This window comes from Aquarana catesbeiana, linkage group LG05 (assembly GCF_042186555.1).
Source record: "Aquarana catesbeiana isolate 2022-GZ linkage group LG05, ASM4218655v1, whole genome shotgun sequence".
NCBI lineage: Eukaryota > Metazoa > Chordata > Amphibia > Anura > Ranidae > Aquarana > Aquarana catesbeiana.
The window spans coordinates 4,968,379-4,990,446 of record NC_133328.1 but is presented as its reverse complement, the minus strand read 5'-3'; the positions used below and the strand labels follow the sequence as shown (position 1 = coordinate 4,990,446).

The following is a 22,068-nucleotide window of genomic DNA, read 5'->3' as shown; positions in this document are numbered from 1 at the left end:
ATATATATACTGCATACATGCAGTATATGGAGTGGAACGTTCACATTCTTACATTCATACATATAAAGTCCTGTGGAAAAGTAAGTACATCCCCGTGTCTTTTTAACACAATTAAACAAGCAAACATTAGACCTTTTTCCAAATTAAGTGCCTAGAGATGACGATGATATTTTTTAAATTAAAAATATCACCTTTTCAATAGTTTATTAAACAAAACATATAGATGTAATGGCGTACTGTGTAAAAAGTAAGTACACCCTTGCCCTCAGAAGCTGGACTTCTTGTAGGCATTTTGTATAACTGCCCATAAGACTCTGGTACTGATATTTCTGACCTCTCATCCCTGCGCAATGCCTTTAGTTGCAAGATGTTTGTTGTTTTTTTTGCATAGTTACATAGTAGGTGAGGTTGAAAAAAGACACACGTCCATCAAGTCCAACCTATGTGTGTGATTATATGTCAGTATTACATTGTATATCCCTGTATGTTGCGGTCGTTCAGGTGATTATCTAATAGTTTCTTGAAGCTATCAATGCTCCCAGCTGAGACCACCGCCTGTGGAAGGGAATTCCACATCCTTGCCGCTCTTACAGTAAAGAACCCTCTACGTAGTTTAAGGTTAAACCTCTTTTCTTCTAATTGTAATGAGTGGCCCCGTGTCTTGTTAAACTCTCTTCTGCGAAAAAGTTTTCTCCCTATTGTGGGGTCACCAGTACAGTATGTGTAAATTGAAATCATATCCCCTCTCAAGCGTCTCTTCTCCAGAGAGAATAAGTTCAGTGCTCACAACCTTTCCTCATAACTAAGATCCTCCAGACCCTTTATTAGCTTTGTTGCCCTTCTTTGTACTCGCTCCATTTCCAGTACATCCTTCCTGAGGACTGGTGCCCAGAACTGGACAGCATACTCCAGGTGCGGCCGGACCAGAGTCTTGTAGAGTGGGAGAATTATCGTTTTATCTCTGGAGTTGATCCCCTTTTTAATGCCAATATTCTGTTTGCTTTATTAGCAGCAGCTTGGCATTGCATGTCATTGCTGAGCCTATCATCTACTAGGACCCCCAGGTCCTTTTCCATCCTAGATTCCCCCAGAGGTTCTCCCCCCAGTCTATAGATTGCATTCATATTTTTGCCACCCAAATGCATTATTTTACATTTTTCTACATTGAACCTCATTTGCCATGTAGTTGTCCCTCCCCCATTAAATTGTTCAGGTCTTTTTTCAAGGTTTCCACATCCTGCGGAGAAGTTATTGCCCTGCTTAGCTTAGTATCGTCTGCAAATACAGAGATTGAACTGTTTATCCCATCCTCCAGATCGTTTATGAACAAATTAAATAGGATTGGTCCCAGCACAGAACCCTGGGGGACCCCACTACCCACCCCTGACCATTCTGAGTACTCCCCATTTATCACCACCCTCTGAACTCGCCCTTGTAGCCAGTTTTCAATCCATGTACTCACCCTATGGTCCATGCCAACGGACCTTATTTTGTACAGTAAACATTTATGGGGAACTGTGTCAAATGCTTTTGCAAAATCCAGATACACCACGTCTACGGGCCTTCCTTTATCTAGATGGCAACTCACCTCCTCATAGAAGGTTAATAGACTGGTTTGGCAAGAACGATTCTTCATGAAACCATGCTGATTACTGCTAATGATATCGTTCTTATTACTAAAATCTTGTATATAGTACCTTATCATCCCCTCCAAGAGTTTACATACTATTGATGTTAGGCTAACCGGTCTGTAATTCCCAGGGATGTTTTTTGGGCCCTTTTTAAATATTGGTGCTACATTGGTTCTTCTCCAATCAGCTGGTACCATTCCAGTCAATAGACTGTCTGTAAAAATTAGGAACAACGGTCTGGCAATCACCTGACTGAGTTCCCTAAGTACCCTCAGATGCAAGCCATCTGGTCCCGGTGATTTATTAATGTTAAGTTTCTCAAGTCTAGTTTTAATTCCGTCCTCTGTTAACCATGGAGGTGCTTCCTGTGTTGTGTCATGAGGATAAACACTGCAGTTTTGGTTACTGAAGCCCCCCGATTCACTCGTGAAGACTGAGGAGAAGAATAAATTCAATACCTTTGCCATCTCCCCATCCTTTGTAACCAGATGTCCTTCCTCATTCTTTATGGGGCCAATATGGTCTGTCCTCCCTTTTTTACTGTTTACATACTTAAAGAATTTCTTGGGATTTTTTTTGCTCTCCTCCGCTATGTGTCTTTCATGTTCTATCTTAGCCGTCCTAATTGTACCCTTACATTTCTTATTGCATTCTTTATAAAGTCTGAATGCTGAGGATGATCCCTCAACCTTGTATTTTTTTTAACCTTGCATGAACTACCTATTTCTAATTCCCTGCAAAATTTCAAATAAACTAAAATCGAGGCTTTAAACAGGTCAGTCTATAGCCCTCCATTTCTTGAGAAATTCTTTGGTCGATTTGCTACTGTGTTTTACAACATTATCATGTTGAAAGGTCCATTTAATGGATTCACTTTTGGACAGATGGCCTCACATTCTCCTCAAGCACAGTTTGATAATGATGAAGAGTTCATAGTTGACTCAATGATGTAAGCTGTCCAGGCCTTCAAGCAGCAAAGAAACCCCAAGCAGATTCTGCAAATTAACTTTGGGCTCCTTGGAGACTTTTTGTAGCATCATATGGTCTACTCTTTTGTAAATTTGCTGTGCTGGCCAATCCTGGACAAATTAGCAGTAGTAGGAAATCTATACTACATAGATTATTTTCTTTATAGTGAAATGATTGGGTTCAAATAATTTAGTTATTGGCCAGACTCATAGCATCCACATTTTCTTTCTGAGGACCTTAGAGAGCTCTTTTGATCTTGGTATGATGACACCACAAAAATAGTAAAGGGAAGATCTGACCGTTGACATCAGAGTTGAAACATGTTGAAAGAGTTCAAATAAGTTGTGGGCTTATCAACTTCTCCCATCACCGCAAATTCTATACGAAGGTTTTTAAAGCAACATATACACTATATTTCCAAAAGTATTGGGACGCCTGCCTTTACACGCACATGAACTTTAATGTCATCCCAGTCTTGGTCTGTAGGGTTCAATACTGAGTTGGCCCACCCTTTGCAGCTATAACAGCTTCAACACTTCTGGGAAGGCCGTCCTCAAGGTTTGTGACCGTGTCTATGGGAACGTTTGACCATTCTTCTAGAAGCGCATTTGTGAGGTCAGACACTGATGTTGGACGAGAAGGCCTGGCTCGCAGTCTCCGTTCTATATCATGCCAAAGGTGTTCTGTCAGGACTCTGTGCAGGCCAGTCAAGTTCCTCCACCCTAAACTCGCTCATCCATGTCTTTATGGACCTTGCATTGTGCACTGGTGAGCAGTCATGTTGGAACAAGAAGGGGCCTTCCCCAAACTGTTCCCACAAAGTTGGGAGCATGAAATTGTCCAAAATGTCTTGGTATGCCGACACCTTAAGAGTTCCCTTCATTGGAATTAAGGGGCCAAACCCAACCCCTGAAAAAAAAAACCCCCACCATAATCCCCCCATCCACCATATGATTTTCACCAGTGCACAAAGCAAGGTCCATAAAGACACGGATGAGCGCGTTTGGGGTGGAGGAACTTGACTGGCCTGCACAGAGTCCTGACCTCAACCCGATAGAACACCTTTTGGATGAATTAGAGCGGAGACTGCGAGCCAGGCCTTCTCATCCAACATCAGCGCCTGACCTCACAAAGGCACTTCTGGAAGAATGGTCAAACATTCCCATAGACACCCTCCTAAACCTTGTGGACGGCCTTCCCAGAAGAGTTGAAGCTGTTATAGCTGCAAAGGGTGGAGCCAACTCAATATTGAACCCTACGGACTAAGACTGGGAAGCCATTAAAGTTCATGTGCGTGTAAAGGCAGGCGTCCCAATACTTTTTGTTAATATAGTGTATTATGATTCTTTTCTGGCTTATGCAACACTAATACTGGATGCACTGGAGATCTATGCTCATCAAGCCATTTATTGGAAAACTACTTGGAAAGTCACACACGCACATCATTGAATGGTGTGTATAAAAAAATTGAAATTAGTTTCTCAATATATTAATCATTATAATTTGCTCTTATTTATACAGCACAGTCTTTAATATATTGTAGACTTTTTTAGAGTTCAGATTCCAGCTCCTCCTCCATAAAGCCACATCGGTCCTCGAGAGAGGAAGCTCATTGCAATTAATGCCACCTAGTGGCCATAGACAGTGATAGTTCATCCTACTCATCCTATAGACTCCAGGCTTGTGAGATTAGCATGGAAGTGCCATGGAAGTCCTGGAAATGGCCATACTTTGTAATACTTTATTTTGCTGATTTTCAGCACATGCGATGTATCTTCAAGAGCGTGCCTCTTTCTAGATAAAATAAGGATTGCTAAGAGATTCTATAGTTTAATGAGGATAGACGAGTTACACGAATCTTGCTTGAACGTCAAGGTTCGAAAATGTTCTGGTGAATACCATTGAAGTCTGTGGAGGGTAAATCCTGTTATTCATTTCAGTCCATTTGGCAAGTATTTTTCTTTCTCAAACAAAATGCATGAGAATCTAGGAACTGCCATGGGGGCATGCACCAATGCCAAAAAAAAAAAGAAAATAAAAAAAGGGAGTTCCTCCTACTGTGAGCCCACCCTTTCATAAAAAAAGAGGTCTGGGTTATCTATTCCTTCAAACTGTTGGCTCTTGTGACTCAGCTGATCAAAGACAAAGGCGTTGCATTGCATTAGATGTTGTTCCTTGTTTTGTTGGTCAATCTACAAAGTTTTTTTCATCCAAATTCTTGGAATTCAGGTATCCCCGGCATTCACCGTGAACACATAGCAGCTGAAAACCTCATCCCTCTAGTTCAATGAACGAAACACTGATTGGGATCCTCGGAAAGTTTTCTCTTTTTATGGTTCCTATGAGCTGGGAGGAAGGACCGAAGAGCAATGCACAGAGATCCTGTCCTTCCCATAGGTCAGGGTGAAGTCTGCAGTCTGAAACTTGTTGAAGAGATTTGAGCATGTCTGCAAAATGAAATAAATCCTGTAAACATCAAATGCATAACAATGCTGAATCAAAAGTTAATTCAAGAGTACAACTACTATAATAACATATTTTTAATTGGAGGCCTGGAGGGAATCACATCTACAGTGACTTCCTAACCGGAGCAAGATCCTTGTTTGGTGGAGGAGGAATGAAGAGAGCGCGTACTTTGGGCAGATAAATCTGGGCTATGAAACAGTGATCACAGCCTGCAATACCGCTGGCTGCCTACAGAGGGCAAACCCAAATTTAGCTGGCTGGCATGCACAGCAGTCCATAAAACAACCTCTGTGAACTGGTCCTCCTCTAGCACTTTCCTCTATCAGTTCCAGTGAAGTCTCACAGTGTCCCAGGTGCTGTCCTTCATCCAGCATTCCCAGACAAATCCTCTGTGAAGGTAATAAGGATCCCTCTTTCTGTCCAGGACTCAGAGACAGTGCCCTTCAGCAAGGGTACTTTCTTTGGCAATTCTTTTTTGAAGCCCTCAGCCCAGCAACTGTTGAGGCCCAAGCAACAACCTATTGATTGACAGGCAGCAGCTCTCCGCTCGGGGAGGTGAGAGAACTGACCCATCGGCGGTGTTCGGTGGCTCAGTTCTCAGTGAAGAGGCAGCGGGGGACAGTAAATAAAAATAAAAACAACCCATACTTCTCGTTTAATAACCACAGAGGACCTTCAGATACAAGGGAAGCAGTGGCGTCTCCAGCTTTCATATTTAGGGGGGGAACATGGGGGGACAGGGACAAAAGTAGGGGGGCAACTATAAAATGCAATTATATATATATCATGGGGCCCTTTACTACGATCCCACAACGGGCCCTTTCACATGTTCTGCAGTGAGCTCCCTTCCTACTGTATTGGGCCCCCCCCCCCCCCAGGGTGGCAGAAAACAAGAGATATATGTCACCAGCATACCAAGAAAATATAAGGGTCCAAAGCAGTGGGAGAACTATCAGGGTTGCAAAGGTTGTCTTGCCACCGGGGCCCTGGTGTTCTGCCACTGTGGGGTTTCCCAGCCTCCTCTTGCTGTCCTGCCCCTGCTATTGACAGCGCTGGTCTGGCATCTCTTGGAATTTACAAGCTGGTTCTCTTGTCCTAAGGATGGGAGAAATCAGTCTGTTTTTTCAGTAACTGAGAGTCCTGGTGGAGTCCTTCCTGCAACTCACTCTTCTCCCTGCCAATGAGGATGCAGGGGAAGGAGCAGATTGGCGGCCGTGGTTGTGTGAGTGCTCTCATTATGCAGTGTCAGCGAGCAGAGGGAGGGGGGAGGAATCACCAGCAGGAGCTGACTGGGGACGCGCTTCCTCTCAATAGAGACTGTGTTACGCCAGCTGCGGCCCGAGTAAGATGTGGCGAATGCAAACAAAAAGACATTGCCTTTTTGTAAAAAAAAAGGTTTTTTTTAGTTGGGGGGCACATGGTGGGGCACAGCATAATGTTGGTGTCAGAGCCCCCTCTAGCCCCCCCTAGGGACGCCATTGAAGGGAAGTCTATGATTGGAGAGTAGCAACTGAATGGAAAAACACATGGTAGAAGATAGGGAAGTCATTTGCAGGTAGTTGTCCAGATACCATGCCCTGTTTAAGATGTTCAGAAATATTGGCACGGGGCAGTTTGGTACCCTTGGATCTGTTTTGAGTCAAATTACCTGTTGTACAAATGTGTTTATTATATTTGTATCCACGGGGATTGAACTTTGCATGTAGACCCTCATTGCAATGGAGCCTGTAAAGATAAAATGAGAACAGTGATAATGGCAAAAATACATTGGGGTTTATTTATTAAGACTGGAGAGTGCAAAATCTGGTACAGCTGTACATAGAAACCAATCCGCTTCCAGTAGGGTTGCCGCCTCATCCCTTTAAATCCCGAACACATATGAATTACACGCGTTCTGAGGCTAATTAAATGCAGATTAGGCAACAAGTGAGTTTAATTACCACCTTAATCAGCCACAGAATCCGTGTAATTATTATGTGTTCGGGGTTTAAAGGGTTGAGGTGGCAACTCTAGCTTCCAGGTTTATTGTCAAAGCTGAACAGGATTGAAGTTGGAAGCTGAATGGTTAAGTGATTGCGTTTTTCTCTTTTATGGTTGGCCTATCGGTTAGGTGATGTTCTGGAAACAAAGGGGATGCATTTGCTAAATCTGGAGAGTGCCTAATCTGGTACATTTCAAGGTTTTTGTTTTTTTTTGGAAGCATGAGATTAGAGCCTGAGGCTCTAATTGCCTTAAAAAAAAGGGTGGGCTCAAGGCGCAGAGCACTGGGCCCTGAGCCCACCCACTTGTGTGACAATTAGCAAATTAATATTTGCTAATGTCTTCCTGTTTTTCCTCCTTGACAATCAGCGGGTCCTGAGACCCGATTGGCCGGGAGTCCTAAGACCCCATTGGTCAGAATCCAGGACTCCTGATTGGCCGGGAGGAGACGGTCGGGACTCGGGGAGAGAGACACAGGGATGAAGGTACGTGCGGGGCTGGCTGGTGACAACAGGCGAGCGAGCAAAGCAGTGTTTGGCAGGTAGCGGCGAACGATCGAGTGACGGGGGAGTGTGGAAGGGGGATTTGGTGGTGGTCGGATAGATTGATGGCTGGCAGGGGGGGGTTTGGCTGCCTGGGTGGGGGCCGCGGGCCGCCCCCCCTAGGAAATTTGAGCACCAGCCGCCACTGAGTTTATTAAATCAATCCCACATGTTCTAAAACATTACCTAAACCAGTGGTTCTCAACCTCATAGCTCCCAACTGTCCCTGATTTCAAGGGACTGTCCCTGATTTCGAGGGATTGTCCCTGATTTCAAGGGACTGTCCCTGATTTGGAGCAATGTCCCTCTGTCCCTCTTTCCCCCTCATTTGTCCCTCATTTTGGTCTGATCTATATAGATGTATATAAAATGCACTTTTTATCTATCAAAAAGTGTTTTCCAGCGCTAAACCTTTCATCCAATTTCTAAGTTGCTGCATTTGTAAATTCCAAAAGCCAATATAAAGGAATAGTAGTGGTAAAAAAAAGCACTTGTGGGTTTAACCAATCTTGTTTTTTTGTACAATTCTCCTTTAAGGAGGCGTGGCTGGGGGTGTGTCCTATGCTTGCCTACTTTTGCTGATAGGTGTCCCTCATTCCCATCTCAAAAAGTTGGGAGGTCATCGAAAGCTATTTTATCTAAGAGAAATTCCCAAAACCTGTCCTGTTGGGGGTACTTGAGGACTGAGGTTGAGAACCACTGACCTAACCGATAGGCCAACCATAAGAGAAAGACTCAATCACCAATCACTTAACCATTCATAGGCAAACCATGGAAGACAAAGGCTCAATCACCAACTTAACAGTAACAATGGACACCTATAAGTGGGGATGAATGACACATAAAGTTTTAATCTCCCTGAAAATTCGGTGAAATCTAGGAAATATCAGATGAAAATGCATGCTCATTCTTGCTGGCCACGGAGAGATGCACACTTCAACTGTGCAATATGCTGATCAGTTGCTCGATTGCGCTCTATCATACCTGCTTCTAGAACAGATTGCATAGCTAATGTCTACAAAAGCCAATGCAGGGATGGCTTCCTCCAAAGGGAAACCTGGAGCATGTGCAGTGGTAATGCTAAAAAAAAGTAGGATCGGCTATAACAGCGCTTCCATTCTGAACAAGGAAGTACAGTGGAACCTTGGTTTACGAGTAACGCGGTTAACGAGCGTTTTGAAAGACGAGCAACTTTTTTTTTTTATTCTGACTTGTCTCGCGAAACGAGCAGAATTCAAGCTAATGGGCGGTGCAGTACCGCATTTGGCCAGAGGTGCGGGGGCGCCGGGGAGACTTGGAACAGTTCAGAGCCGTTCGGAGCCGTTCGAAAATACTCGGAATGACTCGGAAACACTCAGAAATACTTCGTTCCCGAGTGTTTCCGAGGCTTTCCGAGCTGTCCCCGAGTATTTCTGAGGCTCTCCGGCGCCCCCCCTACCTCTGGCCACATGCGGTATTGGATGCAATAGAAGTCAATGTGGAACGAATTACCTTAGTTTCCATTGACTTCTATGGGAAAACTCGCTTTGATATGCGAGTGCTTTGGATTACAAGCATTCTCCTGGAACGGATTATGCTCGTAATCCAAGGTTCCACTGTGGATGGAAATGACAGAATCAGCTGGGTAGTTACTATCTATGATGATAGTAATGAAAGAAATTGTAAGCACACAGTAAAACCAATTAATTTAGGAGCAAATGGCAAAAAAAAAAAAAAAATGGTGGGATTTACTGACACTTTAAATATTACTGAAGCTTTATGAATCACGGCCGTTGTTTATTTTCTGTATACTTATAATAATAATTAATATACCAATTTAGGAACATTATGATGCATTCCAGTGAACCACACAGTACAAGGTGTAAATCACTTTTGTGTATGGGTCATGCGGGTGTTTCGGTGAAGTATTACTGTTACCTGCTGGACTTCCGGTTGGAACAATGGAGCGTGGTGTGCTGCTGATGCTAGTAGTGTTATTTTTTGGATAAGCTGACGTGGACCAGACAGACGATGCAGGATGAGTAGTGGTCTTTATGGTGGCAGATCTTGTTGTTTGCACTGGAGACTGAGATGTTGAAGGTATTGTGGTCCAAGTCTTTGCTGTTGAAATATTTGAGGATTCTGTCACCTTAGCTGTTGCTGTTGTTGTTTTAGTGGCAGATGGTATTATGGTCATGGTACTACTAGATGGCTCTGTGGTCCTTTCAGATGGTGGTGTTGTTAGGGCTGTTGAAGTAGTAGATGACATTTCGGTCTTGGCTGTTGGAGTTGTAGATGATGTAGTAGTGTTGGCTAATGTACTAGTGGATGGTGATATAGTATTGCCTATAGGAATAGTAGATGGTGTTGCAGTCTCAGCTAGAGGAGTGGTAGGTGATGCTGTGCTTTTGGCTACGGGACTAGTAGATGAGTTAATTATCTCGCCTATTGGTATAGTAGATAGGTTTGTGGTCTTAGTGTCTACAGTGGTAGATGGTGTTTTAATCTCAGCTACTGGAGTAGTATTTGGTCTTGTAGTATTGAAAATAGGAGAAGAGTAGGACATTGTAGATTCGGCTAAAGGAGTGTTGGATGGTGTTGTGCTTGTAGTAACTTGAGCAGTTGCAGTAGGTATTGTAGTCTTTGCTACTGGGGTACTAGTTGAAGTGGTCTCAACTACCGAAGTGGTAGTTGTTCTATCAGCTACTGGAATGGTAGAGGCTGTTGAAGATTTAGCCACTGGATCTGTAGTTTGTATTGTAGTACTATCTACATGAATAGTAGATGATGTTGTGGACTGAGGCACTGGTGTAGTAGACGCCAGGGTCTCGTGCTTTGGAGTAGTAGATGATGTTGTCATTTCTGTTGTTAGAGTAGTAGATAATGTTGCGGACTCAGTTGTGGGTAAAGTTGCAGACTTAGTTGGGGTTATAGTTGCAAACTCAGGTATTGTTAAATTTGCAATCTCAGTTGTGCTAAAAGTTGTTGTCAAAATTACAGACCCAGTTGTAGGTAAAGTTGTGAACTTAGTTGTGAGTAAGGTAGAAGACTCAGCTGTGGGGATAGTTGTGGTTAAAGTTGCAGACTCAGTTGTGATAAAAGTTGTTTCGATAGCTACAGGCTCAATTGTAGTTGAACTTGTTGATTTAGTTGTGAGTAAAGTTGAGGATTCGGTAATGGCCAAAGTTGTGGGTAAAGTCGTGGACTCAGTTGAGGACTTAGTAGCAGTTAAAGTTGCAGACTCAGTTGTTGTTAAAGCTGTGGACTCAGTAGCGGCTAAACTTGTGGATTTGGTTGTAATCGAAGTTGGAGACCCAGTAGTGGGTAATGTTGCGAACTCAGTTTTGGGCAAAGTTATGGACTCGGTTGTGTGGAAAGTTAAAGAGTCACTTATAGTTAATGTTGAGGGGACAGTTGAGGTTAAAGGTATGGTCTCAGTTGTGATTGAACTTGCAAGCTCAGTGTGAGCGGCAGTTTTGAACTCAGTTGTGGTTAAACTCACAGACTCTTTTGTGGTCAAATTTGCAGGCTCAGTTGGAAGTACAGTTGCAGACCCTGTGGGGTTACTTGAGAACTCATTTGTGGTGAAAGTTGCAGGCCCGGTTGTGTGTGAACTTGCAGACCCAGTTGAGGTTGAAGCTGCAAACTCTGTAACTGTTAAAGTTGTGGACTCAGTAGTGAGTAAAGCTGTGGACTCAGAAGCTGTTAAAGTGGCAGACTCAGTGGTGGCTAAAGTTGTGGACACAGTAACGGTTAAAGCTGTGGACTCAGCATCAGTTAAAGTTGTGGACTCAGTTGTGGTTAAAGTTGCAGATTCATTTGTGGTTAAAGTTGTGGACTCAGTATTAGCTGAAGCTGTGGACTCAGTGGTTGTTAAAGTTGAAGATTCATTGGTGGGTAAAGCTGTAGAATCAGTAACAAATAAAGATGTAGTAGCGATTAAAGTTGAGAACTCAGTTTTTGTTGTAGACTCAGTAGCTAATAAAGTTGTAGACTCAGTTGTGGATAAAGGTGTAGACTCAGTACCAGTTACAGTTGTTGACTCCATAGTGGTTACGATGTCAGACTGAGTTGTGGTACTAGCTATGGACTCAGTAGCTGTTAAAGTGGCAGACTCAGTTGTGGCTAAAGTTGTGGACTCAGTAGCAGTTACAATTGCAGACCCAGTGGTCGGTAAAGTTGTGGACTCAGTAGTGGATAAAGTTGCAGACTCAGTTGTGGGCAAAGTTGTGGACTCAGTTGTGGTTATATTTTCAGACTCAGTTGTGGGTAAAGCTGTGGAGTCACTAGCTGTTAAAGCTGTGGGCTCAGTTGTGGTTAAAGTTTCAGACTCAGTAGCTGTTATACTTGCAGACTCAGTTGTGGGTAAAGCTGTGGACTTGGAAGCAGTTAAACTTGCAAACTCAGTTGTGGGTAAAGCTGTAGACCCAGTAGAGGTTAAAGTTGTAGATTCAGATGTGCTTAAGGCTGTGGACTCAGTAGCTGTTAAAGCTGAAGACTCATTTGTGGGTAAAGCTGAGGACTCAATAGCAGAAGAAGCTGTGGACTCAGTTGTGGATAAAGATGTAGACTCAGTTGCAGTTATAATTGTGGAGTCCATAGTGGTTACATTTTCAGACTGAGTTGTGGTTAAAGCTGTGGACTCAGTAGAGGTTAAAGTTGAGGACTCGGTAGCTTTTAAAGTTCCAGACTCAGTCTCAGTTGAAGTTGTAGACTCATTTGTAGTTAAATCGGTGGAAGAAGCTGTGGTCTCAGTAGCTGTTAAACTACTCGTGGACTCAGAAGTAGCTAAAGCTGTGGACACAGTAACTTTTGAAGTTGCAGACTCAGTTGTGGTTAAAGCTGTGGAATCCATAGCTGTTACAGTTGCAGACTCAGCTGTGGATAAAGGTGTGGACTCATTAGAGGTTAAAGTTGTGGAGTCGGTAGCTTTTAAAGTTGCAGACTCAGTATTGGGTAAAGTTGTGGACCCAGTAGCAGTTGAAACTGTGGATGAAGTAGCAGTTACAGTTATGAACTCCAAAGTGGTTAAAGTTTCAGACAGCATGGTGGGTAAAGCTGTGGACTCAGTAGAGGTTAAATTTGCAGACTCAGTAGCATTTAAAGCTGTGGACTCAGTAGCTGTTAATGTTCTGGACTCTGTAGCAGTTAAAGTTAATGACTCATGTGTGGGTAAAGTTACAGAGTTGGTAGAGGTTAAAGTTTCAGACTGAGTTGTGATTAAAGCTGTGGACTCAGTAGCAGTTGATGCTGTGGACTTAGTTGTGGTTAAATTTGCAGACTCAGTAGTGGGTAAAGGTGTGGACTCAGTAGCTGTTAAAGTGGCAGACTCAGTTGTGGCTAAAGTTGTGGACACAGTAAAGGTTAAAGCGGTGGACTCAGGATCAGTTAAAGTTGTGGACTCAGTTGTGGTTAAAGTTGCAGACTCATTTGTGGTTAAAGTTGTGGACTCAGTATTAGCTGTGGACTCAGTAGCTGTTAAAGTTGCAGACTCAGTTATGGATAAAGCTGTGGACTCAGTTGTTGGTAAAGCTGTGGACTCAGTAGCAGTTACATTTGTGAACTCCATAGTGGTTAAAGTTTCTGACCGAGTTATGGCTAAAGTAGTAGACTCATTTGTGGGTAAAACTGAAACTGTTAAAGTTGCAGCCTCAGTTGTGGATAAAGGTGTAGACTCAGTTGTGGATAAAGGTGTAGACTCAGTTGTGGATAAAGGTGTAGACTCAGTTGTGGATAAAGGTGTAGACTCAGTTGTGGATAAAGGTGTAGACTCAGTGCCAGTTACAGTGGTTGACTCTGTAGTGGTTACATTTTCAGACTGAGTTCTGGTTAAAGCTGTGGACTCAGTAGAGGTTAAAGTTGCAAACTCGGTAGCCTTTAAAGTTGCAGATTCAGTGGAGCTTAAAATTGCACGCTCAGTCACAGTTAAAGTTGCAGACTCGGTAGTAGTTGAAGCTGTGGACTCAACTGTGGATAAAGCTGTGGACTCAGTAGCAGCTACAGTTGTGGACTCCATAGTGGTTAAAGTTTCAGACTGAGCTGTGGGTAAAGCTGTGGACCCAGTAGCAGTTAAAGTTGCAGATTCACTTGTGGTTAGAGTTGTAGACTCAGTAGTGGTGTAAGCGGCGGATTCAGTAGCTGTTAAAGTTGAAGATTCCTTGGTTGGTAAAGCTGTAGAATCAGTAACAAATAAAGATGTAGAGGTGGTTAAAGTTGAGAACTCAGTTTTTGTTAAAGCTGTGGACTCAGTAGCTGTTAAAGTTGCAGAATCAGTTGTGGGTAAAGATGTGGACTCAGTAGCAGTTACATTTGTAAACTCCATAGTGGTTAAAGCTTCTGACCGAGTTATGGCTATAGTTGAAGACTCCTTTATGGGTGAAGCTGTAGACTCAGTAGCTGTTAAAGTTGCAGCCTCAGTTGTGGATAAAGGTGTAGCCTCAGTTGTGGATAAAGGTGTAGACTCAGTACCAGTTACAGTTGTTGACTCTGTAGTGGTTAACATTTCAGACTGAGTTCTGGTTAAAGCTGTGGACTCAGTAGAGGTTAAAGTTTCGAACTTGGTAGAGTTTAAAGTTGCAGACTCAGTAGAGCTTAAAATTTCAGGCTCAGTCACAGTTAAAGTTGAAGACTCAGTAGTGGTTGAAGTTGTGGTCTCAGTACCAGTTACAGTTGTGGGCTCCGTAGTGGGTAAACTTTCTGACCGAGTTGTGGACAAATTGGCAGACTCGGTAGTAGTTGGATCTGTGGACTGAACTGTGGATAAAACTGTGGACCCAGTAGCAGTTACAGTTGTGGACTCCATAGTGGATAACAATTCAGACTGAGTTGTGGGTAAAGCTGTAGAGGTTAAAGTTGCAAACTCAGTAGCTTTTAAAGTTGCAGACTCAGTAGCAACTAAAGTTGTGGTGGACTCAGTAAGAGGTAAAGTTGTTAACTCAGTAGCAGTTAAAGTTGCAGAATCAGATTTGGTTGATGCTGTGGACTCAGTAGCAGTTGCAGTTGCAGATCCAGTGTGCGTTAAAGTAGTGGACTCAGTAGTGGGTAAAGTTGAAGAATCATTTGTCGGTAAAGCTGTGAATGCAGCAGTGGTTAAAGTTGAAGATTCAGTAGTGAGTAAAGCTGTGGACTCAGTAGTAGCAGTTAAAGTCGCAAACTCTGTAACTTTTAAATTTGCAGACTCAGTAGCACTTAAAGTTGTGGTGAACTCAGTAACAGGTAAACCTGTGGACTCAGTAGTGGTTAAAGTAGTGGATTCAGTTGCTGTTAAAGTTGCAAAATCAGATGTGGGTGATGCTGTAGACTCATGAGCTGTTACAGATGCAGACCCAGTGGCCATTAAAGTTGTGGACTCAGTAGTGGGTAAAATTGAAGAATCATTTGTAGGTAAAGCTGTGGATGCAGTGGTGGATAAAGTTGCAGACCCAGTAGCGGTTAAAGCTGCGGACTCAGTAGAGGGTAAATTTGTGAACTCAGTAGTGGTTAAAGCTGTGGACTCAGTGGTGGTTAAACTTGTAGACTCGGTAGCGGTTAAAGTTGTAGACTCAGTAGCGGGTAAAGCTGTGGACTCAGTAGCGGTTAAAGTTGCAGACTCAGTAGTAGTTAAAGCGTCGGACTCAGTAGAGGGTAAAGCTGTGGACCCAGTAGTGGTTAAAGTTACAGACTCAGTAGAGCGTAAAGTTGTAAACTCAGTAGTTGTTAAAGCTGTGGACTCAGTAGCGGTTAAAGTTGCAGACTCAGTAGCAGGTAAAGCTGTGGCCTCAGTAGCGATTAAAGTTGCAGACTCAGTAGCGGTTAAAGTTGTGGACTCAGTAGTGATTAAAGTTGCAGACTCAGTAGCGGTTAAAGTTGCAGACTCAGTAGCGGTTAAAGCTGTGGACTCAGTAGTGGTTAAAGCTGTGGACTCAGTAGTGGTTAAAGTTGCAGACTCAGTAGCGGTTAAAGCTGTGGACTCAGTAGTGGTTAAAGCTATGGACGTAGTAGTGGGTAAAGTTGTGGACTCAGTAGCGGTTAAAGTTGCAGACTCATTAGTAGTTAAAGTTGTGGACTCAGTAGTGGTTAAATTTATGGACTCAGTAGCTCTTAAAGTTGCAGACTCAGTCGTTGTTAAAGCTGTGGACTTAATAGCGGTCAAAGTTAAAGACTCTTTTGTGGGTAAAGCTGTGGACTCAGTATTGGTTAAAGTTGTGGACTCAGCAGTAGTTGAAGTAGCAGATTTATTTGTGGGTAAAGTTGTGGAATCAGTATTGGGTAAAGTTACGGACCCAGTTGTGGTTAAACCTGTGGAATCAGTAGTGGCTGAAGCTGTGGACTCAGTATTGGTTAAAGTTGTGAACTCAGCAGTAGTTAAAGTTACAGATTTACTTGTGGGTAAAGTTGTAGACTCAGTATTGGGTAAAGTTACGGACCCAGTTGTGGTTAAACCTGTGGAATCAGTAGTGGCTGAAGCTGTGGACTCGGTAGCTTTTAAAGTTGCAGACTCAGTAGCACTTAATGTTGTGGTGGACTCAGTAACAGGTAAAGCTGTGGACCCAGTTGTGGTTAAACCTCTGTACTCAGTAGCAGTTAAAGTAGTGGATTCAATATCTGTTAAAGTTGTGGACTCAGTAGTGGATAAAGTTGAAAAATCATTTGTGGATAAAGCTGTGGATGCAGTAACGGTTAAAGTTGTGGACTCAGTAGTGGGTAAAGCTGTGGACGCAATATTGGGTAAAGTTACAGACCCACTTGTGAGTAAAGCTGTGGACTCAGTAGTAGCAGTTAAAGTTGCAAACTCTGTAACTTTTAAAGTTGCAGACTCAGTAGCAGTTAAAGTTGTGGTGGACTCAGTAAAAGATAAAGCTGTGGACTCAGTAGTGGTTAAAGTAGTTGATTCAGTAGCTGTTGAAGTTGCAGAATCAGTTGTGGGTGATGCTGTAGACTCAGTAGCCATTACAATTGCAGAACCAGTGGCCATTAAAGTTGTGGACTCAGTAGTGGGTAAAGTTTTGGATTCAGTAGCAGTTAAAGTCAAAGACTCAGTAGTGGTTAAAGCTGTGGACTCAGTAGTCGGTAAAGTTGAAGAATCATTTGTGGGTAAAGCTGTGGACTCAGTAGTGGTTAAAGCTGCAGACTCAGTAGCGGTTAAAGCTGTGGACTCAGTAGTGGGTAAACTTGTGGACTCAGTAGTGGGTAAAGTTGTGGAATCAGTAGCGGTTAAAGTTGTGGAATCAGTAGCGGTTAAAGTTGTGGAATCAGTAGTGGTTAAAGCTGTGGACTCAGTAGTGGTTAAAGCTGTGGATGCAGTAGTGGTTAAAGTTGCAGACTCAGTAGTGGTTAAAGCTGTGGACTCAGTAGTGGTTAAAGTTATGGACTCAGTAGCTCTTAAAGTTGCAGACTCAGTCGTGGTTAAAGCTGCGGACTTAATATCGGTTAAAGTTGAAGACTCATTCATGGGTAAAGCTGTGGTGTCAGTGTTGTTTAAAGTTGTGGACTCAGCAGTAGTTAAAGTTACAGATTTACTTGTGGGTAAAGTTGTAGACTCAGTATTGGGTAAAGTTACGGACCCAGTTGTGGTTAAACCTGTGGAATCAGTAGTGGCTGAAGCTGTGGACTCGGTAGCTTTTAAAGTTGCAGACTCAGTAGCACTTAATGTTGTGGTGGACTCAGTAACAGGTAAAGCTGTGGACCCAGTTGTGGTTAAACCTCTGTACTCAGTAGCAGTTAAAGTAGTGGATTCAATATCTGTTAAAGTTGTGGACTCAGTAGTGGATAAAGTTGAAAAATCATTTGTGGATAAAGCTGTGGATGCAGTAACGGTTAAAGTTGTGGACTCAGTAGTGGGTAAAGCTGTGGACGCAATATTGGGTAAAGTTACAGACCCACTTGTGAGTAAAGCTGTGGACTCAGTAGTAGCAGTTAAAGTTGCAAACTCTGTAACTTTTAAAGTTGCAGACTCAGTAGCAGTTAAAGTTGTGGTGGACTCAGTAAAAGATAAAGCTGTGGACTCAGTAGTGGTTAAAGTAGTTGATTCAGTAGCTGTTGAAGTTGCAGAATCAGTTGTGGGTGATGCTGTAGACTCAGTAGCCATTACATTTGCAGAACCAGTGGCCATTAAAGTTGTGGACTCAGTAGTGGGTAAAGTTTTGGATTCAGTAGCAGTTAAAGTCAAAGACTCAGTAGTGGTTAAAGCTGTGGACTCAGTAGTGGCTGAAGTTGTGGACTCAGTAGCGGTTAAAGTTGCAGACTCAGTAGCACTTAAAGTTGTGGTGGACTCAGTAACAGGTAAAGCTGTGGACTCATTAGTGGTTAAAGTTGCAGAATCAGTCGTGGGTGATGCTTTGGAATCTGTTACAATTGTAGGCCCAGTGCCTGGTAAAGTTGAGGACTCAGTAGTCGGTAAAGTTGAAGAATCATTTGTGGGTAAAGCTGTGGACTCAGTAGTGGTTAAAGCTGCAGACTCAGTAGCGGTTAAAGCTGTGGACTCAGTAGTGGGTAAACTTGTGGACTCAGTAGTGGGTAAAGTTGTGTAATCAGTAGCGGTTAAAGTTGTGGAATCAGTAGCGGTTAAAGTTGTGGAATCAGTAGCGGTTAAAGTTGTGGACTCAGTAGTGGTTAAAGCTGTGGACTCAGTAGTGGTTAAAGCTGTGGATGCAGAAGTGGTTAAAGTTGCAGACTCAGTAGTGGTTAAAGCTGTGGACTCAGTAGTGGTTAAAGTTATGGACTCAGTAGCTCTTAAAGTTGCAGACTCAGTCGTGGTTAAAGCTGTGGACTTAATATCGGTTAAAGTTGAAGACTCATTCATGGGTAAAGCTGTGGTCTCAGTGTTGGTTAAAGTTGCGGACTCAGCAGTTGTTAAAGTTGCAGATTTACTTGTGGGTAAAGTTGTAAACTCAGTATTGGGTAAAGTTACGGACCCAGTATTGGTTAAACCTGTGTGCTCAGTAGCAGTTAAAGTAGTGGATTCAATATCTGTTAAAGTCGTGGACTCAGTAGTGGATAAAGTTGAAAAATCATTTGTGGATAAAGCTGTGGATGCAGTAACGGTTAAAGTTTCAGAACCAGTTGTGAGTAAAGCTGTGGCCTCAGTAGTAGCAGTTAAAGTCGCAAACTCTGTAACTTTTAAAGTTGCAGACTCAGTAGCACTTAAAGTTGTGGTGGACTCAGTAAAAGATAAAGCTGTGGACTCAGTAGTGGTTAAAGTAGGTGATTCAGTAGCTGTTGTAGTTGCAGAATCAGTTGTGGGTGATGCTGTGGACTCAGTAGCCATTACAATTGCAGAACCAGTGGTCGTTAAAGTAGTGGACTCAGTAGTGGGTAAAGTTGAGGAATCATTTGTGGATAAAGCAGTGGATGCAGTGGTGGGGAAAGTTGCAGACTTAGTAGTGGTTAAAGCTGTGGACTCAGTAGAAATTAAAGTCAAAGTCTCAGTAGTGGTTAAAGCTGTGGACTCAGTAGTGGCTGAAGCTGTGGACTCAGTAGCGGATAAAGTTGCAGACTCAGTAGCACTTAAAGTTGTGGTGGACTCAGTTACAGGTAAAGCTGTGGACTCAGTAGTGGTTAAAGTTGCAGAATCATTCATGGGTGATGCTGTGGACTCAGTTACGATTGCAGGCCCAGTGCCTGGTAAAGTTGTGGACTCAGTAGTCGGTAAAGTTGAAGAATCATTTGTGGGTAAAGTTTTGGACTCAGTAGTGGTTAAAGTTGTGGACTCAGTAGCTGTTAAAGTTGCAGACTCAGTAGTGGGTAAAGCTGTGGACTTAGTAGAAATTAAATTTATGGACTCAGTAGTAGTTAAAGTTGCAGATTCAGCTGTGGTTAAAGCTGTGGATTCAGTAACAGTTAAAGTTGAAGACTCATTTGTGGTTAAAGCTGTGGACTCAGTATTGGTTAAAGTTGCGGACTCGGTAGTAGTTAAAGCTGTGGACTCAATAGCAGTTAAAGTTGAAGACTCATTCGTGGGTAAAGCTGTGGACTCAGTAGTGGCTGAAGCTGTGGACTCAGTAGCAGTTAAAGTTGCGGATTCAGTTGTGGGTGATGCTGTGGACTCAGTAGCCGTTAATGTTGTGGAGCCAGTAGTGGTTAAAGCCGTGGACTCAGGAGCTGTTATTGTTGCAGACTCAGAAGTTAAAGTTGTGGACTCAGACTCAGTTATGGGTAAAGCTGTGGATTCCGTAGCAGATAAAGTTGCAGACTCAGTAGCTGTTAAAGCTGTGGACTCAGTAGAGGTTAAAGTTGCAGGCTCAGTATTGGTTGAAGCTGTGGACTCAGAAGCTTTTAAAGTTGTGGCCTCAGTAGAGGTTAAAGTTGTGGGTAAAGCTGTGGACCACGTAACAGTAATAGTTGTAGACTCAGTTGTGGTTAAAGTTGAAGACTCAGTTGAAGGGATAGCTGCGGACTCAGTTGTGGTTAAAGTCATGTACTCAGTTGTATTTGAACTTGTGAGTAAAGTTGAGGACTCAGAAGTGGTGGAACTTTCAGACTCAGTTGAGGTTACATTTGTAGTTAATATTGAAGACTCAGTTGTGGTGAAATTTACAGAATCGGTTTTGGAGATAGTTGTGGATTCAGTTGTAGCTGAATTCGTGGACTCAGTTGTGGGTGCAGTTGAGGACTCAGTGACTGTTATTATAGTTATTTGTATGGCCTCATTTCCTTCTGAAGAAATTGGATAAAAAAAATGATTACATTGATTTTGTATTTTACATATCACGTGACTATCAGGAATTAACCACTTATCATTCTAGATTATACTGACAGATGTCACAGAAATACTGTAAGGTGACCTTTTTAAAAGAAAAATTCTGCAAATCTTTCAAGTTGCTCTAAATGAATGGCAACTGCTCATGATGGGACCTGAACGTCCTCCTCAGGGAATTGTTCAATGATGATTGGTCAGTAGAACTGCTGTACATCCAGGAGTCATCCTCACCCCTGTGACTGGAGGCTATGTAGGTGGTGGAGTGGTAAATAATAAAGCCTGAATGCCTGAAAATGACCTGCAGGTCCTAAATGTTTTCTGGTCTTATGAAAGCTGTTAATCATCTGCGACAAAACAAATTGTATGAATGGATCAGAGATTACAGCCCCATACGAGGAATTAATTGTCTGGGTATATATTTTTTCCAATATGAATTAGGAAAATTAGGAATGAAGCCAATGTGTTTTTGAATATCATATATGTCCCCTTCATCAGGACTATAAATACACAACAGAAATACAGTGTATATAAGATGTTGGACAGCACCAACAGGCAAAAATATTTATCTATGCACGCAACCATAGAAAGTACAGGCTGGCAACTCGACAGCTTCTCCAAAGAAAATATTTATTCAAGCATTACAGCAGTAACATCATCCATAAATTCTGACGCGTTTTGGCCTTAGGCCTTCATCAAAAGCAAGGCCTGATGAAAATGCTTTTGATGAAGGCCTAAGGCCGAAACGCGTCAGTTTTTTGGATGATGTTACTGCTGTAATGCTTAAATAAATATTTTCTATGGAGAAGCTGTCGGGTTGCCAGCCTGTACTTTCTATGGATCTTTTGTGAGCTTAATTAGCCAGAGCACCGACTACTCTACACACCAACTATACTACATAGCGGTAGAGCTTGGGTGAGTTTTTCTCTTGCTACTTTATGCATGCAACCAGATGTGTCCCCCTCAAAAAAACCACCAAAATAAACAAAACACAAAAGGGTTGCAGCACAGTGAGCATAATTTAAGTAGTGTAGCCAGCCCCTTGAGAACGTCTTCTGGGACGAAACACGTTGGGGTGGAGCCTGTGCTGCTAGATTGAGAGGTCGTTAGGTTGTTTGTTTTGCTTATATACTCTGTTGCTCAATGTGAGTGCCTCTCTTTGTTAACAATAAAATGTTAAAACGGTTTTACACCATTGGAGCTTGTTATTTGTTTTCTTTGGTGTAATCCTGACACATGCTGAGCAGAGGTACTGACTGCAGATTAATTCTCTTTGCTCTCTACTGCTGTGCTGCATTGTTCCCAATCATCCCAAGGCATTTACATTGTGTGTGAAATGACCTCTGAAGCTTTGAGTTCTGTTCATCCTGTAAGAGGCTGTCATTTTTTATCCACTTCACTCCCCCCCCCCCCCGGGCCTTTTCTGGCACTTTTTGCTAGAAATTTTATTAGAACCCTGAAACAGTATACTTTTTTTTTTTTAAAGCAGAGGCCCTAGAGAATAAATTGGTGGGTTTTACAATTTTTTATGTCACACGGTATTTGCGCAGCGGTTTTTCAAATGCAATTTTTGGGGGAAAGAATACACTTTTTTGAATTTTAATGCGAAAAAAAACCCACAATACATAACCCAATTTTTCGATAACATAGAAAAGATGATGTTACGCCGAGTAAATATATACTAAACATGTAACGCTTTAAAATTGTGCGTGGCGGCAACCAAACAACATACATTTTACTAAGTATAGGTGATGCTTTAAAAGACTTTACGGGTTACCACTTTAGATGTATAGAGGGCCCATGAAGTGACGTTTGCGCTGATACCTCA

At 42.6% G+C, this 22,068-nt stretch overlaps 1 protein-coding gene across 1 annotated transcript in view; it reads right to left on the bottom strand.

The window, feature by feature from the left end:
• Positions 1-3,991: 3,991 nt before the first annotated feature.
• The window catches only part of LOC141145745 (uncharacterized), a 54,525-nt gene continuing 36,448 nt past the window's right edge, over positions 3,992-22,068 (bottom strand). Inside the window, exons 4-6 of the mRNA XM_073632627.1 lie at positions 9,506-20,200; positions 6,715-6,791; positions 3,992-5,047 (exon numbers count right to left, since the gene is read on the bottom strand). Of these exons, the coding sequence (XP_073488728.1) occupies positions 4,940-5,047; positions 6,715-6,791; positions 9,506-20,200 (10,880 nt within the window). The 3' untranslated portion in view covers positions 3,992-4,939. The remainder of the gene's footprint in view (positions 5,048-6,714; positions 6,792-9,505; positions 20,201-22,068) is intronic.